Source organism: Squalius cephalus (genome assembly GCF_949319135.1).
Source record: "Squalius cephalus genome assembly, chromosome: 13".
NCBI lineage: Eukaryota > Metazoa > Chordata > Actinopteri > Cypriniformes > Leuciscidae > Squalius > Squalius cephalus.
Genome location: NC_137134.1, coordinates 24,027,126 through 24,048,860, shown reverse-complemented (window position 1 = coordinate 24,048,860; position 21,735 = coordinate 24,027,126). Strand labels below are relative to the sequence as shown.

Genomic DNA, 21,735 nt, shown 5'->3' with positions numbered 1-21,735 from the left:
CATATTTGGATTGTTGTATTGACCAATAGCAGGGTTATTATAGTTATCCATCTACTCAAACTAAAGCATAAATAAAATTAATTTGTTGCTTAAAATAAATAAATAATAATTTCAGCTATAGCCAGTACAGTGTATTAACTTTATAAACTAAAACAAGCGAAAAATAATAAAAAAACATTTTTAAACTAAAACAAGCGAAAAAAGTAATAATAAAACATATTTCTTTTAAAAAAAAAACATAAAAAAAATAATTCATTGCTTGAAAAAAAAAAACAAAAAAAAAACAGCTATAGCCAGTTCAGTATATTACCTTTATGTACTAAAATAACCAAAACAAAACAAAATAATAAAAGGGTATATAGAGAGAGATTTACAAAAACAAAAAAACAAATACGTAAAATGAAAACAGGAAATGTAAAAATAAAACTCATTTAAAATATAAATAAAAACTATGAACTATCCTAATGACACTAAAATAACACTGGCCAATCGGCATCCAGGAACTGTTTTAAAACTGCACATCTGAAGGATGATTCATTCTGCAAAGCTTTTTTTGGTTGAATCAGGTCATCTTTCCAAAATCTTCTCAATAGATCTGGGCCAACTACAAACAGCTTCTGAGACACTAGAGCAGGGCCGTTTGTGAGTTTACATAAGGGCCGAGGGCCGCACCAGAGACGAGGGGCCCATCGAAGGGGCACTGCAGGTTAAAAACATTTTTTTTTTTTTTCCCGTCGGCACACATCAGGCCGAATAAAAGGGGGACACTTAAGCTGTAACATGAGCCTCGCTATCCATGACGTAAGGCGAGCAGGACGGTTAGCGATCACACGCATGAATAGATGTGCCAATAGCCTCTTATGTGAACACAAACACACACCCAGACAATGCCACTGGAAATGTGACTTCCATAACAGGGCTGGAAATGAGGCTCGGGGGAGGAATCTTGCAAGGCAATCGAGAGGCTTCAACCTTCAACACCCACTCGAGGATTCAATTTCACACTCAAAGTGAGCAGCAAAACCTTTGCACTTTGGCTTTATTCAACAAGAAAATTTAGTAGCCATGGATAAATGTGACGATCGCAATACACAAGCTCTCAGAAACGACCATCAATGCCTTAGCTACAATATCCCACTGTTTACATAATGAGATGCTTCCTTATTTTTAGCATCACATTCCCAATGGAGAATTTAATATGCTTCTAGCAATAGTGACTAGCGCTTGGAAATTGGAGCATGATGGCTTTTACACCACATGTCAGGAAGATCATGGACGCTCAGAGAAGCCATTGCTTTAGCTAATGCATTGCATCTTCACTTCGAAAGTAAAAAGCGAGCGCACATCCAAAAGCGATTTCAGTAAAAGTAAGGAGTGGGTCGCAAAAAACGTTTAGAGTGGGTCGTGCAGTCAAAGAAACAACAGTAAACATAATTCTGTGTTTTTCTGATGCGAGACTTTTATTATGAAAGACATGAGTGAAAGCTGTTGAATCTTCTGTCAGGCGCATTTTAAGTAAAGTTTGCCTGAGAAAAACGCGTTGTCCTGATTCACTGTGAGCTGTTGTCAGGCTATATGCCAATGTCATTATACTAACGTTATTTTCGTAACTTGTAACAAAATAAAAGTCTCTCACCTCAGAAATACGAACTTTACTGTCCTGTCAGATGTTATACTGTGCTCATGGTGCGCACTCTTCAATTGCATGTGCAAATGCTGAGGCACACACTGTATATCACTTCAATATTTATAAACCGCGATGGATATTACGAGCATGCAACGTCGTAGTACCAATAAATGACGTAACTGCTTTGTCGTGTGTTAGCAGGTATGTTTATTCAATTCATTAAGAGTATCATGTTAGTATTGTGTATTAACTCCAAAATGTACTTTATTTTCGCCGTGTTATTTTGTATATTTTGAAATAACTGATAGCGCATACCAACTTAACTTTATTGCATTAAAAACTATTTTTGGACTGCTATTTAACAGCCGTACCTTATACTGTTTATTCATCAGTTTATTCAGATCATTTTAGCTATAAAGCTTAACTTTATAGCAAAGAATTTTTTTGTTTCACTTCATTTTAAGGTGACGCAGTTATATTGTACTTACTAAAATAAGTATCGAGTAATATCAATTAACTACATGTACTTACTGTAGAGTTACATTTACTGTACGGTTAAGGTTTGGTTTAGTGTTAGTTACTTGTAATTATGCATAATCTACTGTTATTACTATAGTAAGTACATGTAGTAACGTGTAACTACGTCACTTTAAAATAAAGTGTTACCAATTTTTGAGGGATTAACAATAGGATATATGGTGTCCTGAAAATGCGGGGGGAAAAAATCCTAAACAGGTTTAATCTTCTAGCAAAATATAATAATTACTTATATAATATAATAATATATTAATATTACAAATTTCTTTTTTGGGGTGAAATATGAGACATATTTCTTGAGATTCACGCATTAAGACAAAATGAAGCAACAGTTTTAAAAGAGGTGCTGAGGTTCTGCTTCCCACAATGCAATGCTTCTATTTCCAAACATTCAGTTTAGTTTACATAAGCTATTTCAGAGAATTAGTCTGTTAGTTTGTGCAAAACTCTGACTGACTAATCCCTCTGAATACCAAAATGTCGTAAAGTGGCCCGTTGGTAGTAGTATTGCTGATGACACACAACAAATTAAAAACCAATTAAATTCCCAATTTCCAACAAAATAGCAAAACGTCCACTAAAATAGCAAAAAGGTGTTCCGAGAACATCTTAATTTTCTGCATCATGCAATCATGTCCCAAGTAGGAGCAATGGAACGAATGGCTTTTATTTAGGCTAGCTTTTGGCCAGCAGAAAATGCTTTTAGCCTAAACAGGAAAAATCAGTCTAGGCCTAAAAAGCCAAAGAATTTATCTGTCAGGAAGCCAAGTTGCACATGACAAACAAGAACGTGGATTCTGTTCAAAATGCAATTTGTAGCAACATGCTTTTTTGAGCAAAATTTATTGTGAAACAGTGAGTGCATCAAATATCAATAGCTGTGGGGTAATTACGCTCTCTCTGAAAGGCTTCTGCCCCCATTAACGCTGAAGAGACACTAGAACACATTTCCTAGTGCTTCTAAAAGCAGCTACGAGGCCCTCGGGTCATCAGGGACGCGGCTTCCGACAGCAGAGGTATGTTCCTCATTGCACACTGCCCCAAAACCAGATGGGATCTGGCATCTTGACTATTTGGCTATTTCTTTCAAATCCAGAAGAGGAAGCCACGTTTCTAACACGCCTTGGAAGACGAGCAATAGTTTAGGCGAACAACGGTTTATTGAAGTCTAGATCTAGGATTTTAAATTTCTCAGAGGAGAATTTTTTTAACAGTCCACCAGTTAGGCCAGAAACATATTTTACGAATAAACACAAATTCAAGTATGCAAGCACACAACCAATGGTTCGATTGTACATAGTTCTTGCATTACTGAGGTGCTAACAAAAATAATAGACATGCTCGAGATTTCCTTCAAATTGTAGCTTCGCCCGTTTCCATCAAAAAGAAAAAAAAGTTAATGACAATTTACACAATAGCGACCCTTATGCCTAAGAATGCAACACAAACATGCACATTTTAAAACGGAATGCATAAAATTGATGTGTAGCTCAAAACATAAATATCTGACTATTTTTACATTAGTGTCTGCGCACTAAACCCTTGTCATGAAGTCGCCTTTACCAATAAAATTTATGAAAATTACAGTCAGACTCCAAATATTTAGGCCGATCTGATAAATCAAGCTGGCCTAGCTTAAATTATTATCATTCAGATAACTTATAGCCCTATGATTTCTGCGATAAAGCAAATGCGGATGGAATTGCGGAATCCAGTCATTAAAATAGAATTTACAATGTAACGGAACGTTTAGTGAAATTTAGCAAATTTTGGATGAATAAATTAAAAGTAGGGCAGTACAATTAAACCCATTACTGATCATCTAAATCATAAATCCAGAATTTCTGAAAAAGAAATACAACTTTTCATAGGGCCCTATTAATGTAACAATTTCAACAAATTTTCAGATTGTTTTCAGTTCTCAGAATTTGATTGATTTGACATGCTTTTTGATTATTAAAATGTAATTATACCATTAAAACGGAAAGACTAAAACAGAAAACAGACTTAAAACTAATTTTTTAGAGCCCTAAAAAATGTATTTGTGTTTAATTGATGTTTAACTGCAGAAGTTCCATGGTTTCAATTAATCAGACATTTATTGCTTTTGACTGCTAAAATAAAATTTAAAACAGAATCCAGAAAAATTGATTCATTAAAATTACAGGGGAAAAATAAAATAAGTATTATTAACCGTTATTGTTATCATGCTAAATGTCGCGTCTTTGGAAGCAAATCCACCGCTTTCAACATCAAATTTTAGAATTTTTGTCAGACTAACTAATCACCTAGAATGATTATGTTTTGTGCCATTCTGTTATACTTTGTCGTGCCATGATTGAACAGACAAGTATTTTGTTTTTTTAAACGATGTTTGCTTTACCTTTTGCAGTAATGCATGTTAATTCCTTATGACGACAAATGCTACCGAACATGCTTGAAGACTTGTGCGTGGCGACACAACGTGGTGTGTGTAGAGGAGAGTATAAAGGATTATTACAATGTTTTTCTACGTCAAACACTAAGCTCCTCAACGCCATGCCATGTGAAACTCAAAATCTCATCAGCATTTGCTGCTAACGTCGCGTGTTGATTTCTTCCACAGCATCTTGAGAGCGGGATGCAGCTAAGGAAGAAAAGCTGCATAGAACCAAGGAGACAAAAGCCAATATTGATCACTTCAGAGTGCTGATGGGCGCTGCGTGTTTTGGGTGAGACTGTGCGAGATGAATATGGCCATTGCAGTGCGCCCCTCCCCTGCCGTCTCTGGAATCAGTCCACACAGTTACCGCAGGGAGAGGAGCGGCCGAGCGTCTGCAGCGAGAGACAGGTCAATTTAATGGGCTGTTTGTCTGTTCTGGAGACCACCGGCTCAGACTGACTGCTGCTGGGTAAGCCCACGTCTACCCAGAAACCCACAGACCCTGTCAGACTCTATGGCTCATCATGAAGCAGTTTTGGGTGGTGTGTGATCATTATGGGTAAAGCAAGGACTCGGATTTAAAAACAGATTTAAATGTTTAAACAGAAAAGCATTCAATAAAAACCAAACTGGACATAATAGGAAAGTATCAAACAGACCATAACAGAACCGAACTGAACAGAAATGGAAAAAAATATTTAACCAAACCTAAATCAAGCAGAACCAAACAAAACAGAATCTAACATAACCAGAAGGAACCAAACAGAACATGATAGACTAAGATGAAAATAAACGAAAGAACAGAGGAGAACCGAAAAGAACGGAATCCAACAGACAACGACAAACACAAAAAGAACTGGCTAGCAACAAATAGAAATCAACCAAAACTAAAATGGAACCAAATTGAACCTAACTGAATAGAATCAGGTAGAACAGAATTGAACCATAAAGAATTTGGATTATTTTCAAAGAAACTAATAGAACAGAAACAGAAGTAGAAAGAACCGAATAGAATCGAATAGATTAAAATAAAGTAAAGAACAGAGGAGAACTGAAAAGAACAGAATCCAAGACACAAACAAAGGCAGAATGAACATAATAAAATAGAAGAGCAATCACCAAATAGAAAAACAAATAGAACCAAATGTAACCATACTAAATAGAATAAGGTAGAACTGTAAAGAAACTAATAAAACTGAATAGAACAGAGTCCAAAAGATACAGAAACAGAAAGAACCAAAACGAACAGAACAGAGTAAAAGAAAAAGAAAAAACAGAGAACCGAAAAAAAAAAAAAAACAGAATCCAACTGACACAAACAGAACCAAAATTAACCAAATTGAACCAAACAGAACAAAATTCAACAAACACAAAAAGAACTGGCTAGCACCAAATAGAAATCAATCAAAAACAAATAGAACCAAATTAAACGCAGCTGAATAGAATCAGATAGAACCAAATAGAACTACAAAGTATTTGGAATAGAAATAGAATCCAAAAGATAGGCTACCGAAACAGAAATAACAAAATATAGAACTGAATAGATTAAAATAAAAATAAACTAAAGAACGGAGAAGAACTGAAAAGAACAGAATCTAATAGACACAAACAAATCCAGACTAAACATGAAACCGAAGAGAAGAGAACAAAATTCAACAAACACAAAAAGAACTACCAAGCACCAAATAGAACCCAACTGAATAGAATCAGTTAGAACCATATAGTAGTTGGATTAATTTGAAAGAAACTAATAGAACATAATCTAAAAGATACCAAAACAGAAATAGAAAGAACCGAATAGAGTAAAATAAAAAATGAACGAACAACGAATACAAATAGAACTGGCTAGAAGAACCAAACACAAATCAATCAAAAACCAATCAGAACCAAACGGAACCTAATTGAATACAATCACGCAGAAACCAATAGAACCGGAAGGTGTTTCGATTATTTTTAAGGATTCTAATAGAACCAAATAGAACAGAATCCAAAAGAAACTGAATCAAGTAGAAACAAACGGAATCAAATCGAGCAGAATCAAACAGAAACAGAAAGAACCAAATAAAACAATGTTATTGATTTCGCTGCACAATCCTACACGAACCTACAAACATTTGATTCCATAGCATAGAGGAGCCCCTTCATAAACAACGTCCAATATTCAAGCATTTATGAATATTTCTGAACATGTACCTGCAGCATTACACAGCAATGAAATATCAATTCATTACGCCGAGTCTAGCAGCTCAACTAATATTTCCACTATTTGTTTTTCCGTTAGACTTCCCTGGACACTAAACAGTTTTCTAAAATATTTTCAAACACACGTGAGCATGTTGGTTTTTCCATTCTGGATATCCTTAACCCAAGCAAGGTGGGACACGTACAGAACCTGCAGACTCGGAGCAACCCACAAATCACTCACTGTCGGCTCAATGGACCTAACAGACCCAAAAACCAACATTTCATAGATTTCATATTCGGATTTATTTGACAACGCAGTAGCAGCATTTGCTACACAATAAAAGCCCAATTCGTGGAACACCTCTGCGATACAATATGAATAAATGGATAGTTTTGGTGTTTCTGCAGTGACGCTATCCTCCAAGCATCCCGCCATCTACGTGAGCCTGTTCAAATATCTCACGGGCAGTTGGGCACTTGAAGGACGACTCAAAGTTTTGGGCTTTAAAACAAGACGTTACAGAGCACATGAAAAGGGAGAAAGGAACTAACCAAAGCAAACAAATAAAGCTTGGCGAGTGTACTTTACTTCATTAACAATAGATACACTGTTTCCTTTGCCACTGTAGTAAACCACGGTTAATTTCTTGCCCTGGTCAGCTGCCAAGTGCAGTATGAGCCGTCGCCTCGGCGCTTGGCTCGCTGTTTGGACACATTTCTGAAGTTTTCCTCTCACGTTGAAGCATCTGACACAAAGACAGACTAAAAAAACGTGTCAAAATGTGTCTTGTCTAAAATGATGCATTATGGCTGCGAACAAGTGATGAATGGTTGGATGCAAAGCTATAAAAGCCTCCAAAAACAAAATGTGTGCACTGGATAAACTAATTTAGTTGTTTTTGAGATGTCGTTGCAAAATGTATATATTTTTTAATGAGCTGCTACATTTACATTTTGCAAGAAAGCACCATTTCAGTTTTTATACTTCAAAATGTCATGTTTAATTCAATGTTACTCGCCGTTTCTTCGCAATTGTTCGTGAAATTTACTAGCAATTTCTTAGTGAAATTTGTTTCTACAGCAACTTTTTTCAGCGCAGATATTTCCAAAACATTGTTTTAAAATAAAAATGTTCCTAAGTTTTATCATTACTTTTAAGTTAAAATGAAATAAAAATTTGATGCTATTTAATAATAAATAGTTTTTTTGTTTTGTTTTTTTTTGCCCCAAAATGTTAACTTTAAATGAGCATTTGATGGCGGAAAAGGTAATCTAAACGTAAAAATAGAGGAAATTACCATGCACATTGCACAATTAAAAATCCAACATTGATCAAAACCAATAAATCAAGAAAATCCAATTTGGTATTTTGCAAACTTACAATTTCATGTTTACTTTAAAACTGTAGTCTCCCTTTTTCTCAATTGAAAGTAGGCCAAAACTTGTAGCGTAACGCTACATCTGAGCTTGAGCAATCAAGTTTTCCCTACCAAACATTAGTTATGCATAACTGGACTGGACGAAAACAAGCAGGAGATAAAGGTGAATGGGTTTGTGTTCACACTTACAAACTGTGCAGGGCCGGATTATTTTAGACAGGCATTGTTTCTGTGTGTTATCCAGACTGGCCGGCTGCAAATACGTGTTGTATGAGGGGAAAAACAAAACCGTGGATGACAGTGAACTCCCTCACCTCCCCTTAAATGAGAAAAACTCTGGGACGACGTGCCGTCTGACAGCAGCGCTCGGGCACACAAACTCACAAAGACAACCGTGCTTTTGGCCTCGGGTTGGGAACGTGGCCCAGCGACGGGAATGTTCACTTTTGTAACGTGGTCTACGGCATTAGCGGCAGAGAAATGAATATATACAGCTAAAAATACAACCTCTGATTTTTCTCTTCCTACACCTCTACAAAGAGTAAAGCAGGTGGAGCAATCCAACATTAAGGCTCTAAACTCAATCCAGTTAAAGGAGTAAAGACCTACGCTGCCACACGAGATTACGAGAACAACAAAGACTTGGAAGGCCTCCTGCTAGAGTATGATCTAATTCTTCATCTTCAGCTGTGTCTCCTAATGCGGTCAGGCTCAAGGCAATGAGATTTCAAGCTGAGAACAGAGCAAAGCGTAATACGACAGTTCATTTAATGTAAAGTTACTTGACAGGATCTGAGTTTGACTCTTCTGAAGAAGCCTTTAAACATTCAAAGTCTAGATCAAACCGAAAAAAGAAAAAAAAACAGAATCAAACAAAACACTCAATTAGTATTCACTCCTAAACCACTTGCTAAATGCCTCCGAAACCTGAGATGTTTTTGAAGTCAAAATGAAACAATTGCAACCCTTTTTCCTGAAAATTCAATGAGGGGAAAAAAAACTTTACAAGTTTTCCAAAAAGACAAAACCTTTGTCTTTAAGAATAACATGCAGCAATGAATTGTTCACAATAAGTCAAAAAACATTTAAGAAAGTAATAAAGGATCAGTTTTGAATTCACGTCGACTTAAGTAAAAAAAAAAAAATGTATAAAGCCCACATTAAAGCTCCAATATGTAACAATTTTGTAATAAAATTTCCGAAAATAACTTGCACAGTGTCAGTTGTGTACTTACAATATCTCAAAAGTCTCCAAAGATTTTTTATTTCAGAGAAATTCCGATTTTAAATAACTGTCCGTCTCGGAAACAAATGTCGCCTCTCAGTGACGCAATGTCTGCACTATCCTTTTTTTCCGGTGTGGACCATGTGATATTCCACCACACCGGAATATCACATGGTCAAATGCGGAAGTGGTGGTTATAGCGTTATAGCCATAGACTGTATGGTTATAGCTGTTATGGATCACGATTACTCTTTGGCGAGTATTGAAGTGCCAACAAAACGAAAGCGTCCATATTCGGATACACGCAGACTGTGTGACAAACGGAGGAATAAAACCCGGATAAATATCGGCCAGGCGTTTTCGAGATGGAGAGAGCTGCACGACAATCTTGGACTTGACAGAGACTCTGCTCTCGCGGGTAATCAAAATAAAAGTTATATTGCTCTTTGTACTTCGGTAAGGCTTTTTATCACGTGTGGTGACCGAGATTATGGCAGTACAATTAAATACAATGGAATATGTGTTGTTAAAAAATATATATTTAGTCATTACTTGCAAATGTTCGTTCAAATTTACTTTTAGAACGATTGGTTTGAACACGTTAAACAACACGGCATTAACCATAAACACGTAAAACTGCACAACATTAACCCAACAAATCATTTGACAAATAGCTGTAAGTTGTAACGGGATAATATAGCATAACATTTCACGTTCCTTGCAGTTCATTAATTATGATGACATAAAATAATACGATCAGACATACAGGTAATACAAAAACGAATAAATTACCTCATCCGTGATCATGATTCATTAATTCCATTTAAATACATCGCTAGATGGTGAAAACGCATTAAAAACGACATCTCCCATCGTCACCTCCTTCATAGCGTCATCAAGCTTCGCCTTTGTTATTGTTGGAAACTGCGCCCTCTTGTGGTGAATTTTTTTTACATATTGGAGCTTTAAGCAAACTAAATATGATAAACTCTTGCTTTGTTTTACATATTACATTACATACATTGCTAATTATGTTGAACTGAGAAATTATGTACAGTCTAAAAACTAGTGATGCGGCGATATAAATTTTTTAGCCGAAACCGATAATTCTTTATATTTGAAAGCCGATAAAAGATATATATTGGCCAATAAAACTAAATTCAAATTTGTATATATTTTTTGAGAGCTTGATCACAAAACAAAAGTTTCACCATTAAATCCATGTCCCAAGTACACAGTTATGATGTTCTCATTATAATTTTATGTAGACTATGACAGCCAAAGTGATTCTTATCATATTTCAAGCAATTCAAAACCATCATGGTGAACAGTGCATCTGAAGTGTCTCAGCTGAAGGAAATAATCCATTATTTATCGGCTTTAATATCTGCCAAATTTTCTTTTCAGTCCGATAATATTAAAAATAAACATATCGGGCGATACCGATATGGTGGCCGATATATCGTGCATCCCTTCTAAAAACTATTGACTAGTTGCTTATTAGCATCTATATTACTAGGATATTGGCTGTTTATTAGTACTTATAAAGCACATATTAATGCCTTATTCTGCATGACCATATTCTAAATCCCTTAATCCTACATAATACCTAAACTTAATAACTACCTTACTAACTATTAATAAGAGTTTGAGTAAAAAGCCGTAGTTAATAGTTAGTTAATAGTGAGAATTGGACCCTAAACTAAAGTGTTTTAATTAAACAGAAACATCTGTAAAATAACTTATAGACTGCAAAATCATTCAAGTGCGACAATATATTTCATAATTTAGACCATTTTTTGCAACTCAGAATTTTGAAAATATGACATAAAATGTAGGGTTTCTTGCAACTTCTCTTTGAAATGAAAACATGGAGATTAAAGTTTGTTTTCATGCATTGCTTCAGAATCTTTTCCCCCTCAACTATCTGATAATATTTACTTGCAGTGAGAAGGGAGAAAAAAAACCTAATTTAATTTACCGCAAAGTAAAACAAATTAATGTCACCCCCTTAACCTTGTTGAAAGGTTTATTGGCAGAATAAAGATGAGTATCGCTCATATTTACGGCTCTGTAATTGAGGGAATAGCCACACACATCGAGATATGCAGCTCAGAAGAAAAAGGAGCTTGTCTTCACTCATTAAATGATTTTATACAATACTTCCTCTAAAAACAGCCCTAGCAGTGCTAACCACTGAAGAAAAACAACATCATTCAAAATTACATTTAGTTTCAATATATTTAACCCACTTATATTTCAGCTACTGTATTTCAACATATGACCACTTGAAAGTTAAAAGGGTGTAACGCCGATACACAAAACTGATAATCAGCAATCGGTACGTAAGTTACCTCGGTTTTGAAGTCACGGGTCGGTATGGGTTCGCTACAGCAGGAGGGAGAACTAAATATAAAAAAGCTTTTATTTATTTATTTATTATTAAACAGTAGTTTACTGTGTCTCTGCCTTTAAATGAATTCAATTCTAATTAATAATTTGAGGATAAACAAAAAATTATCTGCTAATGCTGTAAACTATATAGGAAGCCCTTACTTGTACATTATAATATGGTTAACAACAGAGCCAGAACTATTAACCCAAATTCAGTTGCTATTTATTTTTTAAATATAATAATCAACATTGTATGAATGCAAACCTCTAAACTGCACATAAGGCAGTTTTTGCATTGACTTCTAAATCTAACTATAAAATGATCAGTGGCCATAATTTTCATGACATATTTATTTAAACATATGCATTAAATAATCAAGACATCACTAACTGGTTAAGTAAAATATAATGAATATATACAGGCTAATATAGTGCATAGGCCTATATTTAGCGAAAGAGTTCGTTTCTCCAGCGAACTAACAAACTGTGGACACTGAATGACTAGCCTGAGGTAAATTTAATGCTAAGTGGGATATTGTTCAAAAGCTGTTCTATTGACGTCTTTCCGCCGTTAAAACACTGATTGAGCGATTACACGAGATATGATACGATTCTGTAGGTTGTAGTGTATCTTTCAACATACCTTCAGATGTTTATTCATGTTTATTCTGCCACTGGTATTGACGAAGAAGAGATGATCGTGTTTGCTCGCGCTTCACGCGCTGCCGTTTGAACTGAGGCGTCTATACTGTCACGCCATCTCAAAGAGCGTCAAAACGGCATTTTTATTTTCATTTTGTGATAAAATGGACAGAATTTGAAAGATGACACTTTTTTTTACCTAAAGTAAAAAAACACGGAGCTTATTGCAATTATTGGTGGTTAATGGTGGTTATGCTTCAACACTGTATTAGTCGTGTAGACATAAAGATCATGTACCGAACATTCGCAGGACGAATGCTTGTACAGTTACAAACGAAAAAATTGTTTTGTGACATAAGGTGAGGTCAACCTCAACACCAGTCACAGTTGCTAGGCGACAAAAACAATCATCCTTAGGCTAGATTGTCCCATTTAACAACGTTCGATCCGAACCTCACGTCCTTCGAAGGATGCAGCCTCTGAATTGGGACACAGCTTATGTCTATAATTTTATTAAGCCTGCATTTATCAAATACAAACATCTTAGTCAAACTATATATAGTCTTCTTAGCTAATTGCTTTGATGCACAGCTGATGAAATTGAGGTTATAACATTTTTAACATATTGCTGTTGCCGCCATTTTATAAAAGCAATAAGCCACTCAAGTGTAGAGATAGTGCGCCAACATATAGCGCAACTGCGCCTCGGGCAACCCGAGCTCGATCCCCAGCTTGAGGTCTTTTGCCGATCCCGTTCCCCACGCTTTCCTATCAAAATCTCTACTGTCCTATCTAATAAAGGCACAAAAAGTGTAGAGATTGGCTTCAAAGCTAATCGACATGGAATAAAAAAAAAAAGCCTCAAAACTTCCATTTTGATTTCACCCTTGCATCGGGATCTGATTAATAATTAAGTCAAAAGAACCCCATTTAAGGCATATGACAGTCCTCAAAATACATGTAGCCCATCAGGTAGCGTAACAGAGCTGCCAAGATTCTCTAAACCCCACAAATGCTGGAGACAAGCTGTCTTTCCACCCTCTCATATGTGCTGAAAGGGCCCCAACTCAACGCTTACTGATCCCTGCATTACTAGCATGGTTTGACAGAGACATTATGGCATGAGATCATTGACAGATAAAGCCGAATGGATACAAACAGCAACCGGCTCATCAGATCAGATTTTTCAGGCATGTTGTAAGAGGCATCGACCTCATTTGTGGCCCACAACAACCCAACATGGAGAACTGTGTCAATAAAAGAAACAAGCCGCCTTGAATCTTTAGTCAATGAATATTGAGTAGAGGCGTGACTACGTTAACAAGTCAACAGGTCAGTCGAATACGCCAATGTGGAAATTACGGCTCCTGCAAGGTGGAATAAGGGCATGTTGCTCCGTTCACGCCCTAGAACATCTTGACATGGTAAAGCGAGGATACCGAATTAAAACCAAAGTGTTCGTAACAAGATCACAAACAGAACTGAGTGTAACATGAGTGGCTTAAAACGGTCTAATCTAGAACACCTTCTACTTCTTTGATTGCTCACCATCATAAAACTTAATGTGAAAAGTTATATAATCAGTATAAAAAATGTCGCTGCTTATGTTAATTCTGATATACTTTTTAATACATATACATATATATATATATATATATATATATATATATATATATATATATATATATATATATATATATATATATATATATATATATGATTATGTGTTGCTTTACAAGGTCAAACTGCAATTCTGCTTTCTAGGAAAAAAACAGTGCAAAGTAACAGTTGCAGCTTCTTTCATAAAAATGTTTTGCAAAAATAAAATAAATACAATTGCTGTTTATCTTCTGTTAAACAATTGACAAGCACCAGTTTTTGAAAGAAAAACACCAATATTGGTACATTTTTTCTATATTAAGTGATTTAAGAAATGTACAATATACATTTAAAATAAGGATTTTTTTTATACAAACATTTTAATAATTTTATTTTAAAAATGCATAAATTTTTTGCAAGTTTCAAAGTTTGTTCTTGTATGTCAATGTATGAAAAAACAGTTTTGAAGTGACAACCTTGAGAAAATGGCCACACACCAATGAACCTGCGAGAAAAGCCTGCGAAAATGCTCCGATTTCCTGGGAAAAGCCCACCCTGGAGATTCGGAGAGCTGAACATAGAGCTCACATGCTACATGGCAAATGTTCAGATACATGACCTGGAAGACAAGAGGTCAGCAGGCACCAGACGCCGAAATGAGTCCCGAAACCCTCAACGGCAAGAGCACCTACAGGGTGGGCCACTTCAAAGACATTCCACACGCTTGGAATTCTGGGAGACATACCAAGGCAAACTGCAGAGTGTCAGAAGATCCCAAACAGGTCCATGGAGTTAGAGGCCAACGGTAATGTTAAAACTATTCCAACGTATTCTAACATCTTAATATTCGAGAGATCAACCGTAGATGTTTTCTAATAGAGTAAACAATACCTGGACAGTTTCGTTTAAAAGATTGGCTCAGATTTGGAACCACATGGAAAATGGTTTTAAACAGACCAAAAATTCCCAGTTCCAAATTTTCCCAAGTTACTTTACCTGAAAAACAAACAGATTGCATAAAGGTTTATCAAGTTTCTGATAGAAAATTAATGCCACCTGCAAACACCTCATGTTTTCCCAATCGACGGTTCAAATGGATCGCTGAGATGCAACAGTTATCTATAATAGGGAAGATCCAATCATTTCCAGACCATTATTTATAACATCATGTTACTATTGCAGGCATCAGTCAAGCACTTTCTTGAGACGGCAGCTCTAAAAAAACATTACCAGGCGACGATTCTAAGTGTGCCCATAAAAGTGCCTATCCTAAATTTAAATTGATGTTCAGAAATGGAAAAGCTGAAGGCGTTTAGATATAGTAGCTATATATTTCACAGTAATACAGGATCTCACTAAACGTGTGCTGAAGCTTCTCCATTTAACACATGAATGAAAAATATTGTGTATATAAAAATGCAATTTAGCACAAACCTGATAACACCTTATTGTAACTTTTATATGTATTTGTACATACAGTACCGGTCAAAAGTTTGGATACATTACCATTTGTAATGCTTTTGAAAGAGGTCTCTTAAGCTCGTCAAGCCTGCATTTATTTGTGAAATAATACAATTTAAAATAATGATTTTCTAGTTGAATAGCCTATACTTTAAAATATTATTTATTTCAGTGATGAAAAGCTGAATTTTCATCAGCCATTACTGCAGTCTTCAGTGTCACATGATCCTTTAGAAATCATTCTAATATGCTGATTTATTATCAATGTTGGAAACATTTGTGTGTGTGTGTGGTAGCCAATGGCTAATATACTAGCACTATATAATGTATGACTTGATAAATGTACGATAAATGGTCATGATTGGTTAATGATAATACAATAAACAAGAACTAGTATGAATAAATCATTTTCATTTCAATACATATTGATTCAAATATATACAAACCACTGTTCGGTTAATTATGATTTCACGTTTGTTTGAGAGTTACACCCACACAACGCTTAAAATATCTTCCGATACAATATCGTGCACGCAAACATTCTTTTACTTCTCATCTGGGAATTATTAATTGATATCACACAGAAGACGAGCACACATCTCTGGAAATATAGATAGAAAGAAAACCAATGTAGGCTAATCCTGCACTTAAGGGATCTGGGAATCTTCTTAAGGCCTCAACTTGTTTACAACACGCTTCCAAATCGAACGTGAAGAACGTGAGTGTTTGGATTCCAAGCGTGCGCGCGCTCGCGAATCCCGCCGAGTCCAGTCACGAGCGCTAATCTGGCCTTCGGGCTGACGCACAGAACGCCAGGCCTAAGGAACAGCCCATTTTGAGAGGAAGCGGGGGAACCATGTATGAAAACAAACGTTTAACAACCAAAACAATAAGATTTCATTCTACAAATGACCTAAATTGTACCTTTAAAATATATATGACTCATAAAATGGCTTATAAAAAGCCATTTTTAACACAAAAGGACATTTAAAAACAAAAAAATACGTGCAACATCCCTCGCCAACACGTCGGAGCAGCCCGAAGTCTACATGAGTGAATTCCACAAGTCCCCTCAGTTGTAAACTAATAGTACACACATAGCGGAATAACATATCTACATTTTGTGAATTAAAGCGTGTTATTACTCACTTTCTCCATGTAGCGATCCGCAGAGGCACACGATGTAGGTGAAAGTGACCAAAACAACCACAGATGTGTCCAGCCGCATTATGTCTCGCGACACGTTTTAGTTTTCTTGAAAAATTAAATCCACCTCTGGCGTGTTAAAAAAAACAACAACAACAAAATAAAATAAAATAAAACGTTAATTAGCTTATATCCAGGCTAATAAAGTCTAAATCCCAGCGACAACTTAAATGAGACCCCCCAAGAAGGGGACCCAGGGGTCCACCGTGCTTCAGTTAAAAATAATGTTCAATTTAAATAGTTGTTGTCTACGCAGCACGGGTTAAATTACCATTAAATAACATGATCTTGCTCTCTAGTGAAAAATAAATAAACAAAAATCATATTGAACTATTTTTCGGATGCATGTCTGCTTTCAGTAGATCAAGCATGAAAAACGTCCATGCATTTCCTCCATGGAATCAATCCCACACTTCTAGGAATGAGGTACCCTTAAGGGTTCAGTACATTGCAACTTTTTCATATCCCTGTTTTAGTTTGCAAATTCCTGTAAAATAGTATGGTTGCCTTGAAAAAAAAGAGAAAAAAAAATCCACTGTTCACAAAAAAAGCTTGCAGATGTTTCCCAATCGTCAAAATTTCCAATAATTTGACAGATTTTAATGCATCTGAGGGCAGAGGCAAAATAAAGGCGTTATTCCACGGGTCGTTTCGTGTATTGCCAAATGTTCTTATCAGAGAAATGTCTCAAATCTCCTCATCCCTTTATACACATGCATAAACCAAAAAGGCTTTTTTTTTTGTTTTGTTTTTTTTGCTATTCCGCTGTCAGATAAGCCACCTGTGGATAAAATTAAATATCCACACACGTTTGTGTATATTCGAAGCGTTGAGATCCCAAAAAAAAAATGATATTCCCCTAAAGCCTTTGCTTCTAGCACAATGCTCCCGAAGTGTGTGAGCGTACGCGCGTCACGGCCGCGTTGCGTTTTAATCTTCCACGTTTAAACAGACCAGCGTCCAACGCGTGTCCAGACTGCCCACAAAATCACTCAATTCCGTCCACAAGACCCCAGCGTGCGGTTTAGATGAACTCATTGGCGTGGGAATGGGCTGAAAGTGGGTAAAAACTTCTCTCGTGTTGTCGGCGGTATGGTTTTCCCCCTCTCGTCTCTCCCTGTGTACCTCCACCAGTAAACAAGTACTGCCAGTCAGCTGGGGTAGAGCAGCGGCGAGGCCCAAAACACGGAGCGGAGCGCAACGGATCGTGACTGCTGGAATGGAGTCTGTTACACACCCACATAAAGAGAAAGCAAGAGTCATGAATTAAACAGATTGGCGCTTTTCCATGTATATAAGGCTTAAGACTGTGAATTGTGGTGCTTGAAATCTGAATCCATGAAGTATTTTACACGTAAAAATTGATTAATTTATTTTTAAAATTATATAAAAGTGTATTTTTATTATATAAGTGAAATGAAATTAATTAAAATATAGTTTGCATGTATTTTATTTTATATTCTATATTATTTTATATTATTATTATTTGATTTATCAATCAACATATGTATTAAATGTTATTTGACTAATAATATTTAAAAAATTAAACAAAAAATAGGGCAGGGGTTATATAATATAATATAATATAATATAATATAATATAATATAATATAATATAATATAATATAATATAATACAATTATTGCTCTCAAATTGATGAATCATCTAACATAAAAGTTTGTAAATAAATAAAATATCTAGAAATATTATTTATAATATCATATAATATAATGAATGTAATATAATATATATATAATATTATATAAAATAATATAATTAATATAATATAATATAATATAATATAATATAATTATTGCTCTCAAATTGATGAATCATCTAACATAAAAGTTTGTAAATAAATAAAATATATAGAAATATTATTTATAATATCATATAATATAATGAATATAATATAATATAAAATAATATAATTAATATAATATAATATTTTTGTGATGTCTTCTACACTGGCTTTCATCGCTCATGTGTTACTTTAGTATCACTGATTTACTAGCATAGTTTTTACTAATATTTAGAATTATTTTTTATTTTTATAATTTCCGTTTTCATTTTAATGAAAGTTTTAGTAGACCTTTTTTTATTTTTAATGTCTATATAGTTTTTATTCATTTATATTTTGATTTTAGTTTTAATTATTTTAGTATTTTAGTTATTTTTATTATTTATTTATCAAATTAAATGAAAATTATAAACGTTTCTTTGGCAACTAGATTAAATAAAATAAGTTTAATAAAATAAGATTTTATTTAATTTTATTAATAAAATAGTATTACATTTTTTTATGTTTGCCAAATTTAAAAAAAAAAATGTTTTTAGTTTTAGTAATAACCTAAAGTCTCTGGGAGACTGAAATGTGACTTGTTTGAACAGAAATGATGTCTGTTAACGTATTAACATTGAAGGCGATGATTTGCCACTGAAGTCCCTGTGACATGAAGGCGTCTGCCTAAAACATAAATGTAATTTAATTGGACAGTTTAATCTGTGAAAGCACTCAGGAACAGAACATCTTGTTTGCTTTAAAGCTGTGATTAATCTATCTGTTATACAAGAGCTCATATACTGACTGTTCTAACACCAGTAATCCAAAATGATTTCTGTGATCAGATTATTCCCGTCATCCTACATCAACCAGACACACACACACCTGTCAGATGATGCGTGCATGTCATTTTCTGTTCTCACAGCCAATGAGAACTTCTCATTACCATGCTAATAAAAATATAATTTGTATTTGCATAATGTAAAAAATAATCCTCATTCTCATGATGCAGAAAAACTACAATTTATTATTCAAATTTGAAAGCATTTATAGATCATTATCCTAATGATGTTGATGCTGTGAACCTCAAAATGTTGTCAAGAGATTCACTTGTATAAGTGGACTGAATTCTGAACATTTAACATAAAACACTAAATTCAAAGGTTAAGTTGCAGGAAAATTTGAATACGTTTAAAAAGATAATTGTGAGACATTAATATGTATAGATAAGTACAAATGAAAAGGAAAATATGCTAATGATGCACCCGGCCACACCGGTTTTGTTTGCATATGGACTTTTAAAAGCCATAACTTAACTAAAAGAAACACACAAGCAAATGAACAAACATTGATATAAAGCAAATATTGATTTGCTGTTTCATACACCCCTTTGTCAATAACACAAGATTTTAGTCAGTGGGATATTGACATTATTAGAATAATGAATAGATCTGATGTCCACTAACATTTGTTAAGACACTCCTACAGTAAATTTGAACTCTTGCCACATCAAAATACGTGTATGTAAAAGAGCAAGTTATCAAGTGAATCGATCTATCTATCTATGAGCCGACAAATGCTATTGTTGCATCATGTTAATATAGACCAAAATCTTGGAATGTTTCTAGCTCCTTATTGAGTTAATGTCATGAAGAATTAAGGCAGTTCGTAAGGCAACTAAGGTGTACCTACACAGTAAAAAGTGATCAGTTGACTAAACTTAAAAAAAGTGAGGAAACCCATTGCCTTAAAATTATTAAGTAAACACAACTTAATTTTTTCAATTATGCATGAAGTTTATTTAAAGTGGCCGGTGAGTGTATCTAAAATGACACATAACCATAAACAGAACAGCTGCAAGATACAACTGGATAAGATGAGTGACTTGGCCAGTACAGTTTCAGAACAGAAGAGGTTATTTACCACAACACCGAGGAGGAAAGAACGAGAAACCAGGTAACCAAACAGCTTCCTGAACAACTTCCTCTGTGTTGCTCACCATTAGTGTTTACAGGAGGGCAGATCCCCCATACCACCCATCCTGGAGGACCAACGGCGTAATTATAGCGACTCCTTCTGCGAGGATCAAAGCAGAAGAGCGTTCCCACACTGCACTTCCTGCTGGGACATGTTGCAACAACTTTGTTTTAAACAAGCCCTCCGCCCCCCGCACACCACAGAACTGTCTTTGCTTATTCACCGACTTCAAAACTTAACATAAACCCGACATGAAAATGTCTTGCCTCAGTGAATGACTCATAAACAAGCCAAAAATCATGGAGAGTTGTGAAATATGCACGCAAACCAGTCCGTAACCTTTCGTGGGACAAGTTTGACCTTGATGTTTCAGTTGTTAATGTTGCACAAAACATTTGACGTCAGAATCGACCTTGGGAAGATACCACACGCTGGATCAAAACATCGGCTTTGGCAGCGCCAAGCGCGTTTTTACAATCGTGACCAAAAATGACACGATTTAATCAGGTTTTTTTCATATTAATCAAGTAAAAGCTGTTCCATGTTACGGTTAAAGATCTACTGAGAAGGCGGGTTATTGTGTCTTAATCTCAGTGAACTTGAGCGGTTTCCAGGAACTCTGCAGCACCTGCTGGGTTCCCAGGGGGTTGAGCGGAGGCCCGCGGCCCGGCGGAGGTGTCGCTTCAATCCCTTCGCCTCAGCTAACCCGCGGCCTGGATCAGAGCTTTTCCCTGTCAGGAACCGCGAAATTAAAGCTCACAGCTACTTTATCTGCTCGCTTTACTTCAAAGGTGGATCAACCTGGTTTTGGAAAAATTAGGCCTTTGAGTCCACAGGAGTCTTGTGTCAAAGTAACAATGATTTATGATGCATTAGGGGACTGCTAAGCTAACAACGACAGGGGTCATAAAGAACATTATTCCAAAGTACATAAATTTCCGTGCACATCAGCGTTTTTTCCGAACATAAAATAGTTTTTAAAAGACGTAATACTACCTGATGAAATGCAGATGTGTTGTTCCTATATAGGCTAGCAAAAGAAAAGTTGTTACGACTGGGGCAAATTGTCACACTTTTTTTACTCAAGTGAATTCTTCTCAGGTTAGGTTTATTGAACACAACTGTCTGTGTCACAAATCTTAAAGTTTCTCCCATCAGTGATCAGAGGGTAATAGGCCTACAGTTCATTCATTTATTTGCTAAGACATGTTGCCACAATGCAATTCAACAAAGTTAAAGGCAGGGTAGGCGATTTCTTCCAGAAACATTTGTTGTTATGCTAGTTGAAAATCTCTTCAC

General features: G+C 35.4%; 2 protein-coding genes across 3 annotated transcripts in view; one reads left to right on the top strand and one right to left on the bottom strand.

Moving 5' to 3' along the window:
• The window catches only part of insrb (insulin receptor b), a 75,195-nt gene extending 57,384 nt beyond the window's left edge, over positions 1-17,811 (bottom strand). The window contains exon 1 of the mRNA XM_079889783.1: positions 16,620-17,811. Coding sequence (XP_079745909.1) covers positions 16,620-16,698 — 79 coding nt within the window. The 5' untranslated portion in view covers positions 16,699-17,811. The remainder of the gene's footprint in view (positions 1-16,619) is intronic.
• The window catches only part of LOC307169254 (uncharacterized protein), a 32,661-nt gene that overhangs the window by 967 nt on the left and 9,959 nt on the right, over positions 1-21,735 (top strand). Inside the window, exon 2 of one of the 2 annotated variants that reach the window (XR_013823074.1) lies at positions 4,770-5,843. The exons of the other annotated variant lie outside the window; for it this stretch is intronic. The gene's annotated coding sequence lies outside the window, so the exon portion shown is untranslated. Of the gene's footprint in view, positions 1-4,769; positions 5,844-21,735 lie in introns of those variants that run through there. 2 annotated transcript variants of the gene reach the window in all.